General features: G+C 40.6%; 1 protein-coding gene across 1 annotated transcript in view; it reads right to left on the reverse strand.

Moving 5' to 3' along the window:
- Positions 1–17,657, reverse strand: part of RPS6KA5 (ribosomal protein S6 kinase A5) — a 190,419-nt gene that overhangs the window by 48,908 nt on the left and 123,854 nt on the right. Inside the window, exons 4-5 of the mRNA XM_049769792.1 lie at positions 17,090–17,205; positions 12,975–13,082 (exon numbers count right to left, since the gene is read on the reverse strand). Coding sequence (XP_049625749.1) covers positions 12,975–13,082; positions 17,090–17,205 — 224 coding nt within the window. The remainder of the gene's footprint in view (positions 1–12,974; positions 13,083–17,089; positions 17,206–17,657) is intronic.

Consider the following 17,657-nt stretch of genomic DNA (forward strand, 5'->3'; position numbering starts at 1 on the left):
AGCAGAATTTAGATCTGCAGAGAGACAGACTCTATCCTCTCCTGGGCAATGCCACCTCTGCTGTATGAGTTCTGGACCAATATCATGTACCTGAAACCCTAAAATGGTCTTCCTTTCTTCCATCCATCTGTCCGTCCGTCCATCCACTCATGTACCTGTTTATCTGATTCCCTATTCATCCTTTTTCAAAAATGTAATCCTAAACAGGGTACCATGAGCTGTCTGATATTTTAGCATAAGTGACTATCTCTAGTGAGGCAAAATTGGAGAAAACACTGGAAACTTGAAAAGGAAAAGTGATCAAATGCTAGAAGGAGCACAAAGAATACAAAGATGAAAAATAAACAATCTAAAAAAATAAAAGAAGAAAAATAAAAAATCTTTTCCAACCATACCACCTTGTTTAGCACTGCCAATAGCATGTTTAGTTTGAATAAAGCAAAACTGTCAGTTTTTTAATGTTTATTTATTTATTTATTTATTTGTTGTTTTTTGTTACACCCAGCTGTGTTCAAGGGTAACTCCTCACTGTGCACTCAGGGACCATATGAGATGACGGGGATTGAACCTAGGTAGTCTCCCAGCCCCACCCAAAAGACATTTTTAAAGAGAGTTATTTTCATTTTGAAGATTTCTTAAAATTTCGAAAAGGGTATTTAATGTATCAGGTGAAGAATTAATTAAAAACAGATTTTATTTATTTATTTTTTGGCGATCTGTTCAATAAGGATTTCTGGTAGAACAGTCTCTCTGTTTAAAGTTCATGTTAGAACCAAGTTACGGGGATTGTTGGACTTGTTCCCTTGGCCCCCATATGCACCAATAATACCTTGTGGCATTGTTCCTCTTTTGCACAGGCACATTAAAATGGAAAATATTATATATGCAAACACGTTCTTATCTAATAGAGATAGGAACACACAAATTTTGTAATGCAGTGGGGCCTTTCGCCCTGAACATTGTCGTAATGACCCGGCTCAGGCATCAGAAGAATGGGCATTGTCCATTCACCCCTGAACCATAGATACCATCTACAGAAACAACCACGATTGTCTCTAACATCACCAGGAAGCAAACCTCTACCTGGGAAGACCCTACCACTGCCCTGGCATCGACTTGCTCCAAAGAGGCGACTTAGCAACAGCAACAATCTGCTTGCAGGGCAGCACTCTCCGCATTGCCCTCTAATGGCGAGGTGAAATCAGAGGACGCTCCACATCATCCTGACTTGCTCCACATCATCCTGACTTCGATGTAGGATATGCACAGAAACCAGGATCTCTAACTACAGAAACTGGGCACCAACAACAGCTATTGTGCCAAAAAATTTTACTGGTACCATAGTGAATGAGTCAGGGGTAAGGTCTCCTTGTATTTAGGCCAAGGCTTTTCCTTTCTATTTCCCTCATATTTTGCTGGACCTATACAAGCAACAACAATTGCCACTCTCACACCTTTTTTTTTTTACTGTATTTTTTTAACTCATCATTAAAAAAAAAGAGTTTACTAAACATATTGCTATCACTTTAATGAGTTCACTGGTGATACAAAATTTTCAAAATTAATTTTGATTAATTTTAAATGTTAATGAACTTTTTCTTCTTTCCTTTCTCTTCCATTTTTTTTTTAGTTTTTCTATTTTCTATTTTTTAAATAACTTTGCTTTGGTCATGTCAACTATGTGATGCATTTTCTTTAAATAAATTTATTAAAAAATTAAAAAGTACAAAGAACCCCAGAATTTTAGTTAATACAGCAGGTAGGATGATTGCCTTGAACACAGCTGATTTGGGTTCTATGTCCAGTACCCCACATGGTCCCCTGAGCCTATCAAGAGTGAGCCCTGAGAGCAAATTCAATATTGTAAACCTTGTACTATCTCTCTAGTCTCCAATAGATTCCTTATTCTTTCATCAGGAAGATTAAAAGAAAAGCTTTCCCCTTTATTGTCTTTTTTTTTTTTTTTTGATTTTTGGGTCACACCTGGCAGTGCTTAGGGGTTACTCCGGGCTCTACTCTCAGAAATCACTCCTGGCTGGCACAGGGGACCATATGGGATGCCAGGATTCAAGCCATCGTCCTTCTGCACATAAGGCAAACACCCTACCTCCATGCTATCTCTCTAGCCCAGCAATGTAAAGAACATTATTCTAGTTATGTTATAGAGGTCTCTGTCGGCAGAAGGGCAAGCAAGCTGCAGAGAATGTGAGTGTGATCTACTTAAATGTGTTTTGAATATATAATTTCATAGACATAAATATTAATAGAAGTAGAACTATGGTTCATAAGATTCATTTGTATGTGATAATATTATGGAAGATTATTATTCCTTAGAAACTAAAAAAAATAATTCAATTATGCTTAGGTCTACAGATAATTTTCTTCATTGTTAACTATTAGAAAAATGTTATTTAATAAGTAATATAAATTCATCTATCAAATATCATTATCTTCTTCATAATTTTAATAATAAGGGTTAAGTTTGTATCAAACTACTAGAAAGATTAAATATAAGTAAAATTCATTCCATATAAATCTGCATAAAAAGTAATCAAGAATGTTTTATACATACTTCTTAGGGAGAAAAATGGATGTATTGGAGAGCATTTATCGGCTGAATTATTTTAATTTTCTTTTGGAGGGTTTTGGGGCAATACCCAGCAGTTCTAGGGCTTACTTCTGACTCTGCACTCAAATCACTCCTGGTAGTGCTCAGGAGACCAAATGGGGTCCCAGAGATTGAATCTGGGCCAGTCTCAGACAGGGCAAGTGAATTCTCTAGTCCCAGAAGATAGAATTACTAACAAAAGAATACTATAAAATCATTTTTAGACTAAATTTATTTAGTCAATTAACTGTTTTGCAAGAACTTTTTTTCAAGTTTAAGATAAATACTGCTGAAGAGAACATTTAAATTATTGCATCACAAAATTTAGCATTTCACCTGTCTCCATCAATAAGGCTCAAGAAGATAACTCACCTAACTGGCAGCATGAAAGCTCTTGGGGAAAGAAAATTGTAGAAAAATATCAATTCACCCCTTATAATAGCTTATATCTTGGTTCTAGTTGGAAACACACACACAAATAAATGCTTTATGTGAAATTAAATCCTTAGGCTTCTTTTTCTTGTGGGTTTGAATTTACTCTCCCTCTGCCCTTACAGTTTGAGGCAATCTGGTCCCATATGTTGATCCTCAGGAATGGATGACAGGACTGAAATAATCCCACCCAGAGGGCCACAAATTGCATAAAGACCACAGTCCCCAGAAGAAGTAAACTAGATTTCTGCAGATACAAAACGTAGAATTCACTTAAAATCACAAGATAAAAAAATGATAAAAGTATGCTGTCCAACTAGAGAGATACAATGGAGGGAAAATACCTAGAAAACTAAGTAGCAGAGACATTATCAATAGAGAAGAGATTAGAAAAGCACACACACACACACACACACACAAATCAAATGGAACACTAGAAATAGTTACGTAATTGAAAAGCATACTAATAAAAATAGGCAGAATAAAGAGTAGACTCAATTAAAGAGAGACTTCATAACTAGAAGATATCGTTGAGAAATTAATTTGAATATTGTCAGAGTTCCAAACAGACTAAATAAAAATATCTGGTTTTTGAGTTGTAAATTTCTATTTCTACTTTTATTTTTTTTTTCAGGATGTCTCCCAAGCAGTACTAGTGTAGTGGTGGTGTGTGGGGATGTGGTCAACTTTGGTAATACCTGACCAACTGTGTTTGAGACAAATTCAATATCTAAATATTTAATAATCCATTGGTCATTTTAAAATTAGAAGATTCAGGGGCCAGAGCGATGGCGCAGCGGTAGGGCATTTGCCTTGCATGTGGATGACCCAGGACGGACCACAGTTAGATCCCTCGATGTCCCATATGGCTCCCCCAAGCCAGGAGCGTTTTCTGAGTGCACAGCCAGGAGTAACCCTGAGTGTCACTGGGTGTGGCCCAAAATCCAAATAAATAAATAAATAAAATTAGAAGATTCAATCCACAAAAATTGCCCACATTGATTTCACAGTTGCTGTGAAGTAACAAAGTCTTATTAAGACAGACAAGCCCGGGGCCGGTGAGTCGGTACTAGAGGTAAGGTATCTGCCTTGCAAGCGCTAGCCAAGGAAGGACCGCGATTCGATCCCCCAGCGTCCCATATGGTCCCCCCAAGCCAGGGGCAATTTCTGAGCGCTTAGCCAGGAGTACCCCCTGAGCATCAAACGGGTGTGGCCTCAAAAACCAAAAAAAAAAAAAAAAGACAGACAAGCCTAGGAAGAGGAAGGAGAGAGTCGGAGAGAATGAGAGAAAAAGGATGAAGCGGTTAGGAATCCTGAGCTTTCTCCCCTTGGTTTCTGTTGCTATGGTCTCTTACTTCTCTCTTGCTCTCATTTCTCTAAACAAAATATGCAAATGGTCAACAAACATATGGAAACAGAGTCCATAGTATTAGGAATATAAATACTGCCTTATTAGGCGCTCTCACATCTCGTCAGGATGTTTCACTCTTGCCATAAAGGGCAAAGTAGCAAGCACAGGTGAGGAAGTGGAGGAATGAGAACTGGTGTGCTCTGTGCATGGAAAACAGAAAATAGTGTAGAGTCTCCTCAAAAAATTAAAAATAGGGACTGGAATGATAGTGCAGTGGGTAGGATGCTTGCCTAGTACACAGCTGACCCGAGTTTCATTCCCTGGCATCCCTGAGCCTTTCTAGAAATAATTCCTGAGGAATCAGGAATAACCCCTGAGCGCAGGGGTCTGAATCAAGAAACCAGAAGTGGTACAGGCACACAGTAAGGCAGTGTTCAGTATAAAACGGAGGGAATTCTGTCTTACCCTACAGTGGTCCTCAAACTATGGCCCGCGGGCCACATACTGTATTTGTATCTGTTTTGTTTCTTCATTGCAAAATAAGATATATGCAGTGTGCATAAGAATTCGTTCGTAAGTTTTGTTTTTACTATAGTCAGACCCTCCAATGAGGTCTGAGGGACAGTGAACTGGCCCCCTGTTTAAAAAGTTTGAGGACCCCTGCACCATAAATGACCCTTGAGGACATTCTACTGATTCAAATAAGCCAGCCCATAGAGAAATGCAAGTGATGCCAGTTAGGTGGCCTAAAGTAGTCAGGTGCAGAGATGGGGAGCAGGCTGGAGGATGCCAAGAAAAAGAAAATGGAAAAAAAATAAATAAAAAAAATAAAAAAAAAGAAAAAGAAAATAGGGAGCTGCTACCAGCTGCGTGTTGAGTTAAGCTTCGCGAGATGAAGAAGTTCTAGAGCTTGACCCCAGAATGCCATGAACAGTGAATAAGCTGGGCTGAATTCTCAATCAGATGGTCCAGGATGATTAAGAAGGTGGTTTTAATCTTGTTTTACTACAATTAAAATAATATTTTTAGGGCCGGGCAGTGGTGCTAAAGGTAAGGTGCCTGCCTTGCCTGCGCTAGCCTTGGACGGACCGCGGTTCGATCCCCCGGTGTCCCATATGGTCCCCCAAGCCAGGAGCAACTTCTGAGCACATAGCCAGGAGTAACCCCTGAGTGTTACCGGGTGTGGCCCAAAAAACCAAAAAAAAAAAAATAATATTTTTAAAAGATTTAGAGAAGCCAACTTTAAGAAATAAGTAAATGTCACTATAGGAAAATGTTGCATGATAGTGGCAAAAACATCAGTGAAAAGACAAGTGGAAGAACTGTAAACTTGCAAAATCTATCCTTACAAAACTTGTAAATCTATCATTATATCATTATAAACATATAAATTATCATTATATCATTATAAACTTGTAAACATATCATTTTACTTGTGAAATATGCCATTACAAACTTGTAAAATATATCATTATGGATGGGCAGCTACAATATTTGAAAAAGTTCAACAAATCAGTAATGTAAGAAAAAAAAAAAGCAATACTATGATATATGAGATACATCTCATGTATCTCAGTAGGGGGTAGAAAGCAGGATAATTTACATCAAAACATTCTACAGCAGCTGCAACCAATAAAAGAGTCATATTAACCAGTAGGAACTGATTACAAAAAGGGGTCAAACAGAAAAGCCATTTGCCATAAGGCTTTCCACTGGGGTCCATGCTAGGAGCACAAGGTGACATGCTGTTTATACACCAGCAAAGCAGGGCATAAAACAGGATGAAATTCAACCACTGCCCATTTGTGGCCTGTACCTGTGCAGCTACCCTGTTTAAAGCAAAACAAAACCATTGGGTGGCTCGTGTTCACTTTTAATTTGTGCTCATAAACCTTGGTGGGCCTCTGAGACTGCCCAGGGAAATACTTGCTCCCTAATCCATTCAGGAGATGGGGAGATGACTTGGGGGCCCTGGGTTTGACCCTGCCACTACAAGAAGAAAGAGATAAATACCTAACCTTTTTTCCTTCCTGTTTTTTCTTTTTGGGCCACACCTGGTGATGCTCAGGGGCCACTCATGGCTCTGCACTCAAAAATCGCTCTTGGTTTAGGGGACCATATGGCTTAGGGGACAAACCATGGTCCGTCCTAGGTCAATGCATGCAAGGCAAACACCCTACAGCTTGCACCACCACTCCAGCCCCAGAAATACCTAACCTTTTAATTCAGTTTCTTTTTTTTTTTTTTTTTTTTTTTTTTTTTTTTGGTTTTTTGGGCCACACCCGTTTGACGCTCAGGGGTTACTCCTGGCTATGTGCTCAGAAATCGCCCCTGGCTTGGGGGGACCATATGGGACGCCGGGGGATCGAACCGCGGTCCTTCCTTGGCTAGCGCTTGCAAGGCAGACACCTTACCTCCAGCGCCACCTACCCGGCCCCTTAATTCAGTTTCTTACTGTTCTTGCTAGTTATTTTATATGATCTTAAGACTCGTTCCCTTCCTCAGCCTCAGTGAGGCAATAGATGCAATGAAAAACGACCTTCTCTATGTTCCCAGGGCCATGTCTTGCCAGCCAGACATAGTCGTGGCCAGTATCAAATCCCTGGCTCTAAGAATGGAGTGGCCAAGGCAGTGGCTGAGGCTACATTTCTGCCCATGCCCTGAGCGCACCTCGCCAAAGGCTCTGTTGCAGCCATGTCCTCTGTCACTCTGGTGTCATTATTACATGTGCCCTGAATCTCTTTCAGGATTATGCCAACCAGCACAACACATCTGTCATTTCTCCTAAATCACACTGAGCAGAACTCTCTCTACCAGCTCACACTTCTACGATGTTTTCCACACAATTTCACTCTGCCCTAAGAGGCGTTTGTGAAGGGCATGTCTACTGCTGTTCTCTCACTTTCTTTTGTATGAGTTGAGGCAATGCTCAGTCTTCAGCTCCCCCACTTCTATCTTTCTTTTTTTGGGGGGAGGGCACACCTGACAGCACTCAGGGGTTACTTCTGCTCTAGTATCAGAAAACACTCCTGGCAGACTTGGAGGACCATATAGGATCCCAGGTATTGAACCCAGATTGAACCTTGGCTGCATTCAAGCAAGCACCTACCTATTACTCCGGCCCCTATCCAGAAGAATTTTAAGGTTTCTAAGATAAATCAATTAGGTCCTATATATAATTAAGTTTAGCAAACTATTATTTATAAGTGACTGAATATTTAGTGAATACTTCTAGAATATAGGTCTGTGAGGATAAAAAAATTGTTACATGTACTATCTAGAGAATAGGAAGCACATCTAGTGGTGCTCAGGAGTCACTCTTGGCAGGGCTCAAAGGGCCATATGGGGAGCAGAGGATCAAACCTAGGTAGGCAAAGCAAACTCTTTATCTACTGTAGTATATCTTGGGCTATGTGTCAAGACACTAGCCCTATACTTCTAGTGCCCATATAAATCTAGCTCAGAAGTGGGCACCACTGCTGAATTATTAAATTTATGAATATACATAGGTTATACCATGAACAAAAACTGCAAACATCAACAGCACGCCAATTCCTGAAAATTTAATAGAAACACATTTCCCAGACCAAAGAGGGCATAATTCACAATTCATAACACTGCACTGTATTGAAAGAGAAGCAAATTTGGGTGAGAAAGATTAGTTTAGTTTTCAAAAGGATGAGCCTGAGCTATTAAAGACAAAATCAAGTGGAGATATACTACAGGCATCTGCATTTCTGCAGTCAGAGAGAGTGAGGTCAGGACTGACCATTTTTATTTGAGAATAAACAAAACAGAGAGATAAATTAAAGCTTAAAAGGACAGCCTAGGACTTCACTGTGATTATATAAAAGAAGAACCCGTAAGAGACAACAAGAAGAAGGAAGGTCAGGGAGTGTGATACCACTAAAGGCAAGGCAAAAAACCATTTCAAATTCAACACTGGGAGGCAATAAAGTAAGAGAAAGAATAACAAGTACCTAAAATTGAGGTCAGAAGGTTTGTTTCGGAGAAGTTCAACCAAAGTAGAGTAGTAGTGATAAGACGAGTGATGCGCAGAGAAAGGAGAACAATATGGTAGTTAGAAACAACTATGGAGTCTGAGAAGATTTTTCTTTTCTATTTAAATAATATTTTTATTTAAGCACCGTTACAAACATGTTTGTAGTTGGGTTTCAGTTATAGAAAAGAACACCCCCTTCATGAGTGGATTTTTCTTTTTACCTTTATTTATTCGCTGGACATTAGTCAACCATCCAACCATACATACATACATACACATTCCCTTCATCCATCCATCATCCAGCCTATCATCCATCCATCCATCCATCCATCCATCCATCCATCCATCCATCCATCATCCAACCAGCCAGCCAGCCAGTCAGCCAGTCTTCCAACTATCCATCCATCTATCATCCCCATTTTAAAACATTTTGAGGTTCTGTGACTTGCAATATTAATTTCTTGCATACATATATAATTCCAATATATCCAACATCATATCCATTTCCCCACCAAAGTCTCAAAGGCCCCTCCTTGTTCCTTCCACCCCTGCTCCATAAGCTCAGTTCTATGGATCAGCTCTCTACTTGTGTTGCCTTTGCCCATTTTTGGCTTTCTTATTGTTTGTTCCATTGATGAGAGAAGTCATTCTGCATCTATCGAGAAGTCATTCTGCATCTATCTCTTTCCTACTGAGTTCACTAGGCATGATACCCCAGAACTCCATCCATCTAAGTGGTAAAATGCATGATTTTTTTTTGTTTACAACTGCCTACTATCCCACTATGTATATCAATCATAACTTCTTTATCTCTTGTCCAATTTAAAAACTTTGAGACTGCAGATGAGAGATTGGGCATCTTTAAACAGCAATAAAAATAGAAAGAGTAAAGAGGTTTTAAGAGGACAGATTAACTATAAGCCAAGGAGGTAGACTAGATATTAGGGTTTTGGAGGGAATCATTCAAGAAAAATGATACTTTTGATTTATGTGAAATGGGCTAATATGTCCATGAAAAAGGGAATGACATGTAATCACAAGAGACCAAAAAGCATGCTTTCAGGGGCAGGAGAGATAGCATGAAGGCAAGGCATTTGCCTTGCATGCATAAGAACAGTGGTTCTAATCCTGGCATCCTATATGGTCCCCCGAGCCTGCCAGGAGTGATTTCTGAGCGTAGAGCCAGGAGTAACCCCTGAGCGTTGCCAGGTGTGACCCAAAAAACAAACAAATAAAAACAAGCATGTTTTCAGATGGAAAGGGCTCTGCAGGTACAATGCAGATGCTGGGAAGAACTAGGGGCAAAAGATCATTGGCTCAAATTCAGGGAATTCTGGGGGCCAGAGACAGAGCATGGAGGCAAAGCATTTGCCTTGCACGCTGAAGGATGGTGGTTCAAATCCTGGCATCCGATATGGTCCCCTGAGCCTGCCAGGAGTGATTTCTGAGCAGAGAGCCAGGAGTAACCCCTGAGTGCCGCCAGGTGTGACCCAAAAAAACAAACAAACAAAAAAAAATTAGGGAATTCAGAAAAAAAGCCATCCCCAACCCACCCAAGTTAAACCTTAAGTCTCGAATGACAGTACGTCCATGGGGCCAAGGGAACATGCCTGGGCCATCTATGAGTGTGATGCGGGGGAGCCAGAAAACAAGGGAAAATATGGCTTTAAATGGCAGCAAAATATGTTGATTCAGCCAAATGTTGTGCAAACAGTATCGACTACTTATCTGCTTTGGACTCAACCCTAGTATCTCATTTCTTAAACTAAACAACTACACTCTGGAAAATTCTTTTTATTTTTTTCATTTGTTTTTGTTTTGGCAATGTTCAGGGGTTACTCCAGGCTCTGTTTGGAGGATGATATTGGATGCTGAGGATTGAATCTGGGTTGGTAGTGTGCAAGGCAGGTGTCCTACCTAAAAATTTCTGATGTCACTCTGAACCCCTTCATTCTCCTGACATGAGGAGCAGAAATTATTCGACTTTTCTTTTAGGAGAGAGAGCTGGTCGATGCTCACACAGCATTTTGAACTAATCTGTGGTTGGGTCTCTCGAAAACCTAATAACTCAGAACAATGTTTGCTTCTGGTTAATTTTTGTCTTGGTCAGTCTCAGGCACTGCTGTTCCCCATGGCCAGAGACTACTTCTGCCTGGTGCTAAATGATCAGCTACGCATGCTGAAAGCACTCCCTGAGGTTTCCTCATCACCGCAGGGCTACCTGCTCAGCCAAGCTGAGTCTCCTGTCTGGCAGATGGAAGTTTGGCCAGATATACTGATGGAGGCATGAGCAAGTGTCTGAACGAGTCCAGAGAGGAAAGAAGGTGATGACCAAATCCTGATGCCACGGTAGCCGAAAGGCCACATTCTCAGAGAACTGTGTTTTTTTTCTTTCCTGTTTCATTTTTTTGGGGGGGTTCCCACTAACCAGTGATCAGGAATCCCTCCTGATAGGGCTTAGGCATTCAATGCCAGGGATTGAACCCAGGCCAGCTGCAGACAAGGCCAAGGGCAGAAGCCACCAATGACAAGAAACATGGCTATCAAAATAGGAAATAAAGATGTGATATGCTTTGGTGACATAGGCAGGCCATCACAGCCCTTTGCAAGCAGACCTGGCTGGGCAGCATGACTGACTGGTCAGGCCATGGGCTGACAGTACCTGTGATGGTTAGTTTTCTGCTTCCCAGAGTGAAAGCCACGAATGCTGCTGTTCTTAGTCTCTGGTACAGGAAGAGGTCTGGGGGCTGCATGGCTACCTTAGGATCTGGCTACCTTAGGGAACAGGGTAAAGAGGAAATCTTGGGGTGATGTTTCTTATCTAGGGTCCTATATTACCTTCCTCTTTACTCTGAAAGATTCTTGTAAATCCCCCACTCCTGCACTGTTTTCAGGGGTCAGAGGTCCAGCTTTGGGGTCTCTTGCAGCATTGACTTCACTAGAATCAGTAAGATTCAGCTGTTTAAGGGACTGCTCAATCAGTTGCAGAAATTAGTATTTCTGTTTTTTTTCCCTTCCAAATCTAGTTATTTTCATCTTTGTCCTGAAGTTCTTGCCCATTTCATTTCTCTCTCTCATATGCAGAGTGGGATTTAGTGAGAAAGAATTTTCCAGTAATGTGTTCAGAAAGACTCCTTGGAACATTAACTATTCTAACTATGGTTTTCCTACAAAGAGGGAATCAACACATTACACATATTATAACTGCCACAAATTCATAAAAGCAGAGATTATTTTCAATGTACTCCTCTCATTGTGTTATCAGTATTTGGCATAGGTGAGGTGGTCAGGAAATAATAACTGAATATGTAACTTGGATCAATATCATTATGAAAAGCAGTCAGAACCTTTAGCTTTTATAATTTTAGCACTAATGCAAACCACCGAAGACTGATTTGATTATACTGCAATTAAGTCATCAGAAATAGATACGCCTGACTTGGAAACCGTGAATGATGTGGTCTATAGTGAAGTCCTGTACCATCTCATTTTTACTGATTCTATATTCTACAATGATCATTTTATTTTTATGTGAAGTGAGAGGTTTGGGTCACACCCTATGGTGCTCAGGGTTTATTCCTCACTCTAGCTTCAAGGGATCATACGTGATGCTAGGGAACTGACCTGGGGTCAGCTGCATAAGGGTCAACTGCCTTAACTTCCGTTCTATCTCTCTGGCCTATCCCAAGAATTTTTGAGGGCTGGAGAGATAGTATAGCAGTAGGGCACTTTACCTTGCACGCAACTAACCCAAATGGATTCACTCCCTAGCATCCTATATGGTCCCCTGAGCACTACCAGAAATGATTCCTGAGTGCAGAGCTAGAAGTAATCCCTGAGCATCACCAAAAGTGGCTCCAAAAAACAAAGCGAAACCAAAAATTTCTTAGCAATAGATTGAGGTTCACATTTAGTTATTTTGAATAATTAGTAGTGTGAAATATAATCATTACTGCTTTATAAATAGCATTTACTTGTAAGTAGGAGGTGAACGACTTTAAATACCATTAAGCACATTTTAATACTAAACAAGTTCTAATCAACACTGAGAATGCAAATCTTCCACATTTAAAATCCACACATTATCTATTACAAGTTAATTTACATTGAGCAAAAAAAAAAAAAAGAAAAAGAAAAGAAAAGAAAAAGCATTATTATCTAAAATTGTAGGGAGTAGATGCCTGTGATCACTGCTGTAAAATCAAGGGACTTCCATAGTGGCCAACGTTACATACATTATATAAAGTATAGAAGCTATGCTTTTGATTCTCTATTGGTTACTATGTGGGTGTATTCTATTGGTTTGTTTAGAAGACTTCAGCTATATTTTACAGAGCAACTATTGTCTTGTTTAAAGCTGGAGTTTCTGATGTATCCACCAAAGATTTTTTTTTTTTGTAATTCAAATAAGAAAAATTTAAACAAAAAACAGTCATGCATGTCAAAATGGGCCAATGCACCAAAACCTATCACCTATCTGACACCGTCTTGTGAAGTGCTTGTTCTGTAGATTAGTTTTTACAGATCATTCGCATTGACAATCAATTATTACTAACTTTAAATGAACAGATAATACTCACTTCATCAGCCACAAACTCCTTACTCAGACCAAAATCAGTCAGCACCACATGGCCATTAGAATCAAGGAGAATATTCTCAAGCTTAATGTCCCGGTATATAATCCCCAACTGTAAAAACAAACAAATACGCATTTAACAACAGCAATTTTCTGGAAGTCAACCAAGAGAGTCTTGACCATTTATTCTATTCTTAGTCTTATTTCTCAGTGGGCTGAATGTAAGCTTTGCATGCACAAGACCCAGGTTCCATCCCTGGTACCACAGGGCCCCTGAGTGATACTAAGAGAAAAACCCCTAAACTGAGCTAGGAGAAGCCCCCAAGCACTGTGGGGTGTGTCCCTGACCCCCCAAATATAAAAAAATCAAGATATTCTCACATATACATGCAATATGTATTTTGTACTTAAAGATAATGGTTTTCTCTAGATACTTTTGTCTTGCTATAAGCACATTCTGTGTTTTTTAGCACAGTGTGTCAAATAAAAAACTTTTATAATAATAGGCTCCTAAACATAACATAAAGACTAAAGGTTGGGGCTGGAGAGATAGCATGGAGGTAAGGCATTTGCCTTGCATGCAGAAGGTCAGTGGTTCGAATCCCAGCATCTCATATGGTCCCCCAAGCCTGCCAGGACCGATTTCTGAGCATAGAGCCAGGAGGAATCCCTGAGTGTTGCTGGGTGTGATCCACCACCATCCCCAAAAGACTAAAGGTCATTAGTTAATTTGAGCTTCATTTTTTAGGAGGGAGATTTCCTCAGCAGTGCTTAGGAGTTCAGAGACCACTCCCAGCAACACTTGGCCCTAACAGTTGGTACTTGAGCCTGGTATCACTGGGGTTATGTTCATCTATATGTAAGGAGCCATATAGTGCCAGGTATCAAATGTAGAGGTCTTTGCATGCCAAGTATACACTCTAATCTTTTGTGCTATCTCACCTGCCTCAATCATTTTTGTGCTATTACATTTAATGCTAAATAAACAAAGTCAACACAGGAGAAAACATTTATATATTCTTCCATTTATTTTACATGTAAGTTTTATAGCAAAAGTCTTCAGTTACTAAAGCAACATAAATAAATCTCAAACTTGGCATGCACATAGCAGACCCAGGTTCAAATCCAGGGCACCCTATCTGGTCCCCCGAGCCCACTAGGAGTGATCCCCGAGTGCAGAACCAGGAGTAATCCCTAAGCACAGTTGGGTGTGGCCCTCAAAGCAAATAACAAGACCCAAAATCTCAAGCCACAGACAATGCTCTCTGGCTATGTGTAACTTTCGTGTCTCTCATGATGTCTGTCCATTCTTTACCTACCAGTCCCCAGACTGCAAACCACTATCTACTTCCTTGCTTGTAACTGCCATGGTGCCAGTCCACAGATGTACAAAGGTCAAATAACACCGTGATAGCCTCAGTGCCTTTCTTTGGCTTTGCTTTCTGGACTACATCAGGCATTTCACATGTCTCCTGGCTCTGTGCTCAGGAGTCCCCTCTCACTAATGCTGAGGAAACATGTGGCTCTGGGTCAAACGTGGCCTCCTGCATGGAAAACATGTGCTCTAGCCCCTTGAGTTATCTCCCTACCCTCTAAATTCAATGTCTGTGTACTTACAAGCACTGTACTAAGTATATGAGAAAGGAGATTCTTAATAATCTCTTAAAACATAAGTTAAAAAAACTCAAGGGAAAGTCCTAGGCAATTTTCCTCCAAGAATTTCAGTGCACTGTAAGATAAGAGAAAAAGAAAACAACACGAACATTCTTAAGGAGGTCAACAGCATCTCTTAGTCTTATAGACAGACATTTAGCTTAATAACACTTAAAAAATACCTCTTAGGAAAAACTTTCAGTGTAAATCGTCATTGTGTGTTTTAACTCAGCACTTCCAAGAAAACTCCCATCTCTATCTTGAGAAATTCAATGCTAGCAGCTACATCAAGATAAAAATTCTGGCTTTCTGCTTCATTGTACTTGTCTTTTAGGATTGTACCATAAGAAAAACTTAGCTGAGACTGCATAGGCTAGATTACTCTAACTCTGAAGCATTAATCACATTTACATTCAGAATTCACATGCTCTACTTCTGTGATTCTGATTATCCTGGTTTTATAATGATGTTCACGGATTTTCCTTTAATAACCAAATTAAACAAATCCAGAGCTTTGCTGTCAGCCCTAGAATTCAATGATCCTTGTGGCTTACTTATGCATAATGATGTCACTACTTAAAGTCCCACAAAGTTAATGCAGGCATAAAACCTGTCACTTTCCCCATGCTCCTATCAAAAAGGAACCGTGACAGGTCAACTCTCTCTCTGCCTTTCCTTAGCAAGACACCTGGTCTTTCCCTAGCACAGGGGTCGACAACCTTTAAGACGTAAAGGGCCACTTGGACTCTGGAAGCTACAAAACCATACACTGTTTCTTATCTTAGTGCTATATCCAGGATCATGCAGTTAGCTGCCGATCTGAAGAAAAAAGAACTTTTTCACTTAACAATGTAAAACATGTATTTGTGCAAATTAACAGCCAATTAAAAGATTTAAGTGATACCACTCCCTGCCCCTCTGCTATCGGTCCTGCTGTTGGAGCTGCTGCAAAGCTTCAAAAGAGCCACATGCGGCTCTGGAGCTGCTGGTTGCCGACCCCTGGGCCTAGAAGGACATCGGGGCCCATGCCCCATACTCCTACCACCCCCAGCATACACACTTTACTCTGATGCTGAACCTTATATCTTGGAACAGTCCTGTCTTGTTTTTGCTTTGGGTCAGATCTACCCCTTTCCTTGACAATTTAATCTTCTCATCATCTTATCTCACTACTTCTCCTCTCCAATTCCTCCATCATGTGGTCCCAGCTCCCTGCCTCCCTTGAAATTCCATCCTTCTGCTTTACCTTTATCCTCCATTTCTCTACTCCCTTTTCTTCCATTTTTCCCAGGGTAAGCACACTAATCCGCTTTTCTATGATTTAGTGTAGGATCTGAACACATGGGTCTCCTCTAGCATTCTACTGACTTACAGCCTCTGTGCAGGCTCCTTAGTATCTGCACACCTTGGAGTATGGTCCTTAGAGCTTCCTATTTTGGAAGAAATGCCATAAGCCTAGATATCATAATGATTGCTTCCGCATAATGTTTCCTCATTATGTGAAAAGAACCATTGAAGTCAAAATTGCTTGGATCAAGATTAAAATACATAAAATGCTATTGTTTAACACACTGGCACCAAAAACATAATTTTATTAATATGTGTTGACTGACTAGATTATATTTTTTTTTGCAGGGGAGGTATTTTTCTCAGCCACACCCTGCCATGTTCAGTACTTTCTCCAGACTCAGGGATCACTCCTGGTGGGGTTTGGGGGACCACCTGGGGTGCCAGGACTCAAACTTGGGTCAGTTTTGTGAAAGGCAAGCAAGTGCTTTACCTGCTGATGAAGCCCACACATGATATTAAAAGCCTTAAGCTATTTTTTATAATATAGCGTTCAAACAATAATAACAGATGTAAACTCCACTGGAAATGTGAAGTCACAGGAGTCACTGTTTAGGCCATGGGGAGCAAGAGAACATCTGAGACTAAAACATTTGGAAAGAAAACCAGAGTAGAGAGAGGGACTATGGGGCACCCCCACCCACCCACCCAGGGGTAGAGGCTTGGAGGGAGCTGCTTTTCCCAAGGTCTCCCACCTCATCAGGGACTGGGCCCTTGAAGATAATACAGGTAACAGAGCAAGTCACCAACTGAAGGCAGGGCATCATGGACAGTTACTTTTTGTTTGGGGGGTTCATCTTAAAAGTCACTTTAAGAAGGAAAAGTGTCCTTTCTAGGATTGCCTTAAAATAAGCACCAGGGCCCTTCAGGTGCCGCACTAAGTGAATAGCATCCAGGAACTCCACAGGGCCTCCATTTGCCAGCTGCCACACAGGAGAAGCAGGAAGGTAGAACTGGCTTTTGGAAGGGCCCAGTGGAACCATGGAGATGAACTCCCCACTGGCCAGCGCGCCCTTACATGCTGTGCAGGCTGCACTGACCCCTGTTCTGAACTCTCTCCCACCATGGTGGAACAGAACATTCCAGGAAGAAACCCCAGGGGGCAGGGGGGGACCTTACCTTGTGGAGGTGCTCGAGCGCGAGCACAATCTCTCCCACATAGATCTGCGCCTCGTGCTCTGAGAAACGCTCTCTCTGAGAAAGATGCGTAAAAAGTTCTCCACCATTTATATAATCTAAAAACGAGATATATTTTTTCTTTCTTTCACTTGCATTCACAGACACTACAGAAAGTATTGCCTTTTCAGCATGTTGGATTACCCGCAAGACACTGATTTGACATCTTTCAGTACTAAGCTGGGTGTAAGATGGACAGTTTCCATAGAGATGAAATTATTAAATTCAGAATAATGTTATTTGTAAGATAAAATGATAAGTCTGCAATAGAAAGCTGCCCTTAAACCATAACATGAAATCAATTGCTATTGAAATACATTTCCCCACCCAGTACTGCCAGTCACCTTTTCTTAGCTCAATATTTAACTTATGGTGAAGTAGCAAGACATTTGGCATCTCGAGAACTAAAATTAAAAAATAAATACAAAATTCCGGGCCATTTCTTTGTAATAGGGCCAGTTAGTATTTTAAAGGAGATTCCCGAGTTTTCCAGAACTATTGCAGCCTTTGC

This window comes from Suncus etruscus, chromosome 3 (genome assembly GCF_024139225.1).
Source record: "Suncus etruscus isolate mSunEtr1 chromosome 3, mSunEtr1.pri.cur, whole genome shotgun sequence".
NCBI lineage: Eukaryota > Metazoa > Chordata > Mammalia > Eulipotyphla > Soricidae > Suncus > Suncus etruscus.